The 9235-nt window shown below is 35.9% G+C and overlaps 2 protein-coding genes across 2 annotated transcripts in view; one reads left to right on the top strand and one right to left on the bottom strand.

Moving 5' to 3' along the window:
- The window catches only part of GEMIN2 (gem nuclear organelle associated protein 2), a 7986-nt gene extending 4248 nt beyond the window's left edge, over positions 1 to 3738 (top strand). Inside the window, exons 5-10 of the mRNA XM_031064634.1 lie at positions 2 to 49; positions 616 to 660; positions 1359 to 1427; positions 2731 to 2841; positions 3051 to 3109; positions 3288 to 3738. Of these exons, the coding sequence (XP_030920494.1) occupies positions 2 to 49; positions 616 to 660; positions 1359 to 1427; positions 2731 to 2841; positions 3051 to 3109; positions 3288 to 3327 (372 nt within the window). The 3' untranslated portion in view covers positions 3328 to 3738. The remainder of the gene's footprint in view (position 1; positions 50 to 615; positions 661 to 1358; positions 1428 to 2730; positions 2842 to 3050; positions 3110 to 3287) is intronic.
- Positions 3739 to 4490: 752 nt separating this feature from the next.
- Positions 4491 to 9235, bottom strand: part of TRAPPC6B (trafficking protein particle complex 6B) — a 5334-nt gene continuing 589 nt past the window's right edge. Inside the window, exons 2-6 of the mRNA XM_005417480.3 lie at positions 9114 to 9229; positions 7956 to 8073; positions 6433 to 6516; positions 5305 to 5398; positions 4491 to 4668 (exon numbers count right to left, since the gene is read on the bottom strand). Coding sequence (XP_005417537.2) covers positions 4637 to 4668; positions 5305 to 5398; positions 6433 to 6516; positions 7956 to 8073; positions 9114 to 9229 — 444 coding nt within the window. The 3' untranslated portion in view covers positions 4491 to 4636. The remainder of the gene's footprint in view (positions 4669 to 5304; positions 5399 to 6432; positions 6517 to 7955; positions 8074 to 9113; positions 9230 to 9235) is intronic.

Raw genomic sequence — 9235 nt, 5'->3', positions numbered from 1 at the left:
AACAGATGCAATATCTGATAATGAAAATTTAGGAATTGATTACTTGAAGGTGAGTACAGGACTTCTAGTTATTTTTCAGCAGCTATTTTCTAAACTAACTACCATAAACAATTCTACTGTTTATTACCACTTCGTGCCAAATAGAAAGTAAGCTCTGGTGAGCCCAGAAAGTCCCAGTGTACATCTTTTTATGCAGAAACCAAGTGAAGCAGGAATTAAGTCTATGTTTTCAGTCAAAATTTGAAGACTTCCTTCATCTCTGATCAGCTAAAGTCATTACTAGAACGAAAGCTTTCTTCATAGTCTCCTTTAGTGTTTTGTTGCATAGTGATATGTGGTTACCCTCCTCATATGTGATACCCTACAAACATGTTCTTTACTACATCATTTTGTAAAACCAAAACTTTAACAAGTAACAGTAGAAGCAGGGTGCTCTGATACTTCACTGGACCTTCAACTTTCTTGAAGATACTTTTTAAATAAATTTCAAAGCTCAGAACAGACTTTCAAATCACTACAAGTGTCTGAACATCAAATTAAAATCTTAGTATGTTCTAAATTAGAAAAAAAGATGTTTGTGATAATGTTTGCATTTTCCAACTTGCTTTTTTTCAGGTGGGCTTTCCCCCTTTGCTCAGTATTGTAAGCAGGATGAATCAGGTTAGTCTACCTCTTAGAACCATATTGTGACATTGCCTAAATCATTATTTCTCATGTTCTGTTGCAGAAGGCTTACCTATTTTTCTTTGCCTAGAGTAGGCATTTATTATTCTAAATTCTATTAAATGTACATTCAGAAGGAAAATATGTATTTGTTATCTCACATTCAGCTACTAATAACTTTACAAGCAAAGATTTTTCATGACTAGTTCTGAAAGTATTTTGTTGTGGTTTCTCTATAGCACATTTCATGTTTGAATTTTTGCTGAATACCCCAATAGGTGCTTTACAATGTTTTTAGATTTCTCATTTAGTGTTATAAGTGCAGTCCTTCCATTTGATTGTGAACTTTTATTCACATTGCAAGGCTAGAAGAATCACACTTATCTTTCCTTTACTACATTTCCCACTTGCCACTATTATACACAACCAACCAACCAGTCAGTGTGGTGCTTCTTTCCTAATCTGTAGCTACTTACCCATAACTTTTCATTAACACAGGCAATTAATTCATTTCATACAAAGTTCTTTCCAAAATGTGGTACTTTAACACTTACTTTACCCTTACATGTAACTTCAAACTGGAATAAATACTGTGGAGTAGAAATACTTTTTATATAATAAATCCTTCAGGTAGAAGAGCAGCAAAACAAAACATTGCAGATACTATATTGTCTCTTTTTGTTCCTCTTTTGAAGGCAACAGTAACCAGTGTCTTAGAATACCTGATAAGCTGGTTTGGAGAGAAAAAATTTACTCCAGAACTGGTAATTTTTAATTTATTCTAACTATTTGCACATGAATGCTTTAAACAAAGAATAAATTGTTTGCAGTTTTCTATTAAATTAATTTTCTAAAGAGTTTTCTAGATGGTTGTATCATATTGTTACTTTCAAAATTTTCTTGATTAGATACTAAAATGAGTATTCAAATTTGTTTTTGGCAGGCTAAAATTATAAAACTTAACAGATACAGACATAAAAAGTACTACCCAAACTCCCTCTGCATCCCTCTCTTTGTATTACTCCCTTTGTATCACTTACCCCATACCTTCAGCCACGAGTATCAAGGTTCAGGAGAGGAGAGAGATCCCAGCAGCTTTGGTTCTGTCAGGGTGCTGCACGCTATTTACCAACACCTCCAGTTTAGTCTGGAGGCACTTAACAGTATGCTGGCAAAGACACATTTAATCTTTCCACACTGAGCACAGACCAGAAGGCCTAGCTGCATTCATGTGGTGACAAATCAAACCTACTAAGAACTCCAGATTGACAGGCTACATTGACATGGAGTTTGACCAGCAGTGTAAGGGCACCATATCTACAGAAGACTTTGATGGATGCTTCTCATTTCCTCAGTACCACAAAGAAAAAGAGTAATTACATGATGCTTAGCATAGTTTCACTGGGTTTTTTTTTCTTAAAGACCTTTCATTTTCTGTCCTTTCCTTTAGAACTAAGACTGTTTTCTTTTTAACCAGTATATATGTTGCAAAGAATGTGAACAATGACTTTTAGGTTAGGTCCCAGAATGAAGGCCACTAGACACTGTGATTAAATTATGAAGTTAGACTGGTACCAGAAATTAGGTTTGTAAGAATGCAGTAGAATTTAGAGATGTAAAAGTCAAAGGACATATTTTCACAGTGGTGCAAATCTTAAAGCAGATCTAACCACTAATTCCATGAAGGTCATGCATTCAGTCTTCAGGAGTATTTTTTTCACAGATTGTGAAGTTAAACATTAATAGCCAAGCAATAGTTTAGATATTATTAAAATAATCCTTCTTTCAGACTATAATAGCATCAGCTGTAATAATTTATATCTTAGCCAGCATTTAAAAAAATGCCAGGAAACCCAGGAGTATGGCTCACAAGAATCTTACCTAGAGACACAGAACCCTCTACCATGTAGTGTCTAATGTGGTTTTGAAAATTTAATTATTGCGTATAGCACTTGAATGCAGTTTTGTTTTGAAACCTACACTTCAGTCCTGCTCTATATAACATGAATTGCTTGAATCTTCAAGGAAATGCTCAGAATTCAAACTCTGTTATTTGAATATTCACAGGGTAGATGGCTTTATGCACTGTTGGCATGCCTTGAAAAACCTTTGCTACCTGAAGCTCACTCCCTTATTCGACAGCTGGCAAGACGTTGTTCAGAAGTCAGGGCACTGGAGGTAAGATTTAATATAACTGTGCAGAGGACTTGGTGAATTTAGCAGGTAAGGAGGATCATTTTTCAAAAGTCTTAATAATTAATTTTTCATGTCTTAAGTTTGCTTGAGAATGAAGGGAAGACTACAAATACACATAACATGGCTTGTAACAGCTTCTCTATTTGACACAGGTAACAAAGGAATTGCTGTCATATTTCTCTCTTTTCCAGGAGAGCAACAATGAAGAACAAATATCAGCTCTGAATTTGATAATATGCTTAGTTAGCAGGTAATGCAACTTACATACCTCAACCAGTAATGTATGTCCAGCATAAATGTGTGATTATTTGTACTAACCTAAATCCTGATAACACTAAAAGATGAGCTAGAAAGCAATGGGTCAGACAACTTGAAGTAAGGAATACGTTGCATTGTAGGTTTCTTACCACATTCCACTTCATTCCTAGGTACTTTGATCAACGTGACCTGGCTGACGAGCCTTCCTAGGCTGTTTTGAGAACATCCAGTATTTTGCATTGCCACAGCATTACCAGAGTTAACAGCAAGACATGGCACTGTTCAGACCTGAAGTATTACACAATCCCTTCAGAACACCCTCACACTAATGCATTTGGGACAGCTGTGAATAACTTCAGCTGAGGTTTAGCTGAGATTGTCAGTCTCCAATACCATCATCACCATCATTGTAAAGTGGTAACTGAAGTGTCCAGCATCATCTCTCAAGCTCCTGTCTTTGTAAACTACATTCTTGGTTAGAAATTTCTACAATCTGAGTAATCTATGGACACTGCTATTAGGTGAAGTCTGAGGTTACATTACAAATTATTATTCTTTTTCTAACAGACTTATTGAGGACTTTTTTAATAAAACTAAAGGATTTTAAAGACTGTTCTTAAACATTGTGGGTTTTCTTACTCCATATTATTTAACAGCAGCCTTCCTATAGAAATCTAGATTTAGGGCTGCATGTCTTGATTTTCAAGTTTTGGTGCCTGAGCTCTAGCACTGCTTAGTAGTTCAACTACAGCCAGCATGTTACTGAAACAATTGTTTCACTAAAATGTAAACATTACTACTTTTCGAGTAGTACATTACAGAAGTAAACCATAGCTAGCAATAAAAACAATTAATATTAATATTGAGTTTATGCATAACAAGTTGGAATAAATTTCCTTCTTTGGCCAGTATAGATGACCTTAGGTATCAATCATTCTGACACAAGGAACAGTTGCTAATTTTAGGGACAGGAGAAATTCTTGAACTACATAAAAACAAGTTTTCTTCTACTGCCCCAAACTACAATCCAACAAAGGTCTCCACCTGTTATCTTTAATGATGTCTGAGCTGTTAGCTCACCTGTTAGCGGGCTCCATCAAAGAAATACAAAAGCAATAGGTGCCTCCCAGTTCAGAGTGAATGGGGAAAGGTAGCACAGCACTTGGGCATTCAAGTTGGGCAACACAACATGCATTTGTTCCTTATTCAAATTTAGTCTTGGTGAGGATTTTTCTCTCTTCTCAAACTCTGTCTCTGGTCTTCCAGGCTCTTTTGGTAATTGAAATGTTTTGCTGAATATGTGGAGTACATGGTTTTACCATGTATAAATTATTACTTTAGTGTAGAATAAATTTCATACCAAGACACAAGCATAGTGTTATTTCTATGAGCATTTATTATATATTTTGGAATTGTGCTGCACACTGCTATAATTTATATGTTATATACAAGACTGAGCCAAGATACTGAATCCACATACAAAGGCTTTTTAAAGTAGATACCCAGATATGAATGTGCTCTACATCTTCTGTATCATCACCTGAAATTTACCTGCAGGAAAAGCGGAGTCAGATCACATTATTACCATTAGAATTATTTCTCCAAGTAATTATGTTCTTGTAAAATTTTTTTCAAAGAAATAGTAAGGAACATTTCAATCTTACAGTTTACAGTAAGCAGTTGAGCCATTATTTAAATTTAGCATTTAAATTTTAATTCCACACTGAACAGCTTTTCCATTTTGTCTCTAAGTTGACCATGTCCCACATCACAGAAGTTTTGTCAGCTAAACCTAAAATCTGTGCTAAGTCTGTGGAAACTTTTAATTAAGCAGCTCAGTAAGTAAAGACCATTGTAACTACGTAACATCCTTAGTGACTGCTATAGAGAAAGAGCTTCACTTGTGCAAATAACCTTCTGGACACACGTCCTTACACATTTGATGCTTCTAAATGTAAATACAACTTTTTAGTTTTGCTTTCCACTCAACATCATGGAGGCTTATCCTCTTGTCAGTATTTTTTAAATACTAAAGGATATAGTAACAAGCGATATCCTGAAGTTCACAATAACTCCTATGGCCCAGCAGCTTCAAATCCCACCTTGAAAAATGCTTGTAACAGCAACACAGTCAGTCAGGAAAGTTACCAAGTGAGCTAATAATTGAATACTCCAAGTACTACTTACATGCAGGCATTGATGAAACTTCAGCTGTTACAATACTCTTTATTCCCAGATTTGATAGGCCTCCTCTGATTAGTCCACAGGTGAATGCTAAATACTGAAAAAAAGTTGCACTTCAAGTGAGTGTCAACAGTGAAGCTGGTTGATAAAGATTGAAAACAAGTATTCAAGAACACAACTTAATACGTGGACAACAGAAAACCACGGAGGTTTTGAGATACTTTGTCAGGTCTCCAATAGATGAAATCGCCAATATTTGGTAGAGCTCACTACACAGATTGTTCTCATTAGAGGCAGTATTTTGAGTCACCTTCTCTTTCCATTCAACCTGTAGGAATTTAATAGCCTTAAAACAATTATTCCCAAGACTTTGCTGAAATTAGCAACTGGTATTGAAGTCAACAAAGGAGAAACAGTCCAAGACAGCATTCTTGTGCAGGCCATACCTTAGAATACAAACACCTGCAGATATTTAAAATGTGTGTTGCAAAATAGAAGAGATATTTCACCAAACACAAAAAAAAAAGAAAAATCCCAAGGACACAGCCAGTTGGGGAAGACTAAGACCAAGAATTAAGAAACCATAAAATAGAACTGAATGCCCCATTTTTTAATCCACCTGAACCAAAGTGGTCTATGACAGGTTCTGCAGAGGGACTGATTTTACCTGAACTATTACCATAACTCAGCATCTGCACTCAAAACTATTTTTAATTGGTGGAAGATCTTTTTGAGCTGTCACATCATCTCAGAAGCTTGTTTTACGTAACAAATAGCACCTTCCAAATGTCTTTTTGAGAATTTTAAAGAAAGTTTCTGAAAACACATGCTTCCTGAAGAGAGAGAATCTGTGTGACAGTGGCAGGTAGTGGCAGACAAGCACTTGCACCATGAAGTAACTCAAATGTAACAGCAGCAAGTTTCACAATAACCATGACCATTTTTTGAACTATAAATCAAATCAAATCCACTGTTCTAAAACAGGGTGCCTTTCTAAGAAGCACACAGGTTCTGAAGGCAAATCTTTAGGTGCCGTTTGTATCTATTTAATTACAAAACGTAAAGTTATTAATAGATGAAGGTTATTAAAATGAAATTGGTAGACCCTCCCCTACATAGAATAAAAGGTACCTTTGGTGCATGTTCTAAATACTGCTTTCCTGCAGACATTTGTGTCAAGAGACGGAACTTATTGTCTTGAAGGACATAAATACCCTGTTAAAAAGAAAAAATTGAGGGATTTAGCTAAACGTGCAGTAATATAAAACCCACATTTTCTGTGAATGGATTTGATTTGTAGATAAAATACGTATGATCTCAGGCTGAAAAAGAAAATTGTAGATTAAAACAGAGGTGATTTAAGTTTAAATTGTATTACTTACTTACTTACAAGGTATATCAAAAGAAAGTATAACTTAATTGTGAGTATACAAAAAAAAAACCTAGATAATAATATGATCAGTTAACCCTAAAAAAATGTTTATGTACATTTCTTCTTGGATGAGTCCTTCCAGTGATCAAAAAAAATAGTTCCATACTAGAAAGTCTTTGGTAATGTATCAAATGCATACTGATTTTTACATTCAAATATCCATCTTCATTGGGTTTTGCACATCTCTATTCTTATTCTCAAATTCAGTGGGAATTATTTTTCTTAATAGCAGTACAGGCAACAACACCCAGCAGACAATCAAAGTAAAAGTCTAGTGTTTTCTACAATACAATTTAGTGCAACAATATGCATCTTAATAAAGTCAGTATAAACACAGTATAGCTTTAGTTACTCCTGCCATGTTAATTTCCTTACTACTGACTGTGCTACTTTGGAATTTCATAAGACTTGAACTTAAATTAAGGCTGCATATACAATTAAGATCCTTAAGCTCAATAGTGCAGCTTTTTTGATTTTAAACTCCAGATTTCTAAAGTTATAATTATCTCTTATTACTTGATAAGTCACTGAAAAATAAAACCTATTTTATTTGGCACAATCCTGGTACAAATTCTCTTCTTCCCAATTTGACACAACAGGAAAATGGCCATAAGAAAACCAAGTGATTCAATTAGGAAAAAGATTTTTCACTCCAGTAAAATGGCTCCTGAAGTTATTTTGATCTGGCTTTAAGAACTGTGGCTGTTGATACAGGAAAGCACATGGATACAGCACAATGTCACCAACATGCAAATCTGAGAAGTTTCTCCACTGTTTCTTATACAAGTATTTTCAATAGATTACAACTGTCTCAACTGCTGAAAACTCTTAACATTCTTCAAACTAAAAAAAATCACTTTTTCACTATTTTTTCACTAACATTTATTAAGAGACAGATTAAAAAATTCTTGTTTAAATGTTAATCAACTGTAATCATTACTGTCCTTTCTGTCATGCTGCAACAGTGCATATGAAATTCAAAGCATTTAGTCTTTTCAAACAGGGTGGCAATAAAGACATCATAGACAATTATTAAATTGTATTCTAAAACTACATGATAATAAGAATATTGAAAAACAAGCTTTTTAAACAAAACAAATATGGAACATTTTGGGTTTCTTATCTGGTGATTAATTTTAGACCAAGAAAAATAAAAAATGCACTAGCAACTCAAAACTCTCACCACCTTTCTAAGTTAAATCTTAATCTACAGCATTAGTACCTGGTGATTAGTCCTTAGGTTATCTATTTGTTTTTTGAATACCGTTGTCCAAAAATCTTTGCAAATGAACTTCATAATATCTAATTCATCCTTGAACCTGGCAGTGTCTTTTGTAAACCTAAGAGAAAAGTGAGAAATGTATCAATAATGATGGTACACATAACCTGACCAATTAAGCATAGAAATAATTTTTTAATGGTACTATACAACAACATTTTTGAGGTTATTATAGAAATTAGTTTTCCAACCATCGTACAGTATCATTCTCACCTCACTGTCCATTCATCAAGTATTTTAATTTAAGAGCAACACAGTGTTATCTCAGTATCTGCAATATGACAGCAGAATAAATTGTTTTAATTCCATTATTATCAAACATAGTTGACATACAGAAAGGTGGAAAGTGCTCCATCAGTTTTATCTTCAAAAAAGTATCTAAATAGAAGATAAACAAAATGGTCACACCTATACTACTTCTTGAAAGATGTCCTTCAATTAGGCAAAGGAGCTCTAACATAGGAACAAGTATATACAACTCGTTCACATTTCTCAGAAGGGACTTCTTTCTCTTGCTTATTTCGGGATCCTCACTGAGGGTCTTTATCTGGCACTAAAGGACCACTTTATTCAACAAAAGCATGATTCAGAAACCCAGGAGTCTGCACACGACCTCGGAACGAGGGCGCTGGAGTTGCATCGCCGGTCCCCAAAGGGCCCGAGCTGCACGGTCACGGAGTCGCAAGGGCTGAGGGCACTTTACAAAAATGAAATAGAGTAAGGACCAATCATAAAATTATGCTCAAGAAGTAAATCAGAAAGAGAATGAAGTCACAAAACGTACCAGAAGCAGGAAACAGTCTATACAAAAGTAGAATTAAAGATGACTGTAAGTATTAAAAGTAACCGTGTACCCTGACTCGGTTTTCATGACGGGAAGCACTAGGAAAACAACACACGGCAAAACCGCCCCGTGATACACAAACACAGGCCCCCACAAGAACGAGATATGAAAAGAGGAGATGCCAGAACGACTGATGGTAGTAGGAACGCACTCTCCGTCCAGCCAAACCACCGCACCTTGCCCGGGCAGGTGTGCTCTACCGGCGAGGTGAAAGCCCCGAGAACGAGCAGCGGCTGCCAGAGCCCGCCGGGACTCACCTCTCGATGAGCCCCTGCCCGACGCGGAAACCCATGCTCTCCAGCTTGGTGGTGCAGCGCCCGTTCTCCTGCAAGACACAAGGACGCGGCCGCAGCGTCAGCCCCAGCCGCTGCCGGCCGGC

Source organism: Geospiza fortis, unplaced genomic scaffold, assembly GCF_000277835.1.
Source record: "Geospiza fortis unplaced genomic scaffold, GeoFor_1.0 scaffold54, whole genome shotgun sequence".
Classification (NCBI taxonomy): Eukaryota; Metazoa; Chordata; class Aves; order Passeriformes; family Thraupidae; genus Geospiza; species Geospiza fortis.
Note: the sequence above shows the minus strand (reverse complement) of the source record. Positions and strands in the feature narration are given on the sequence as shown.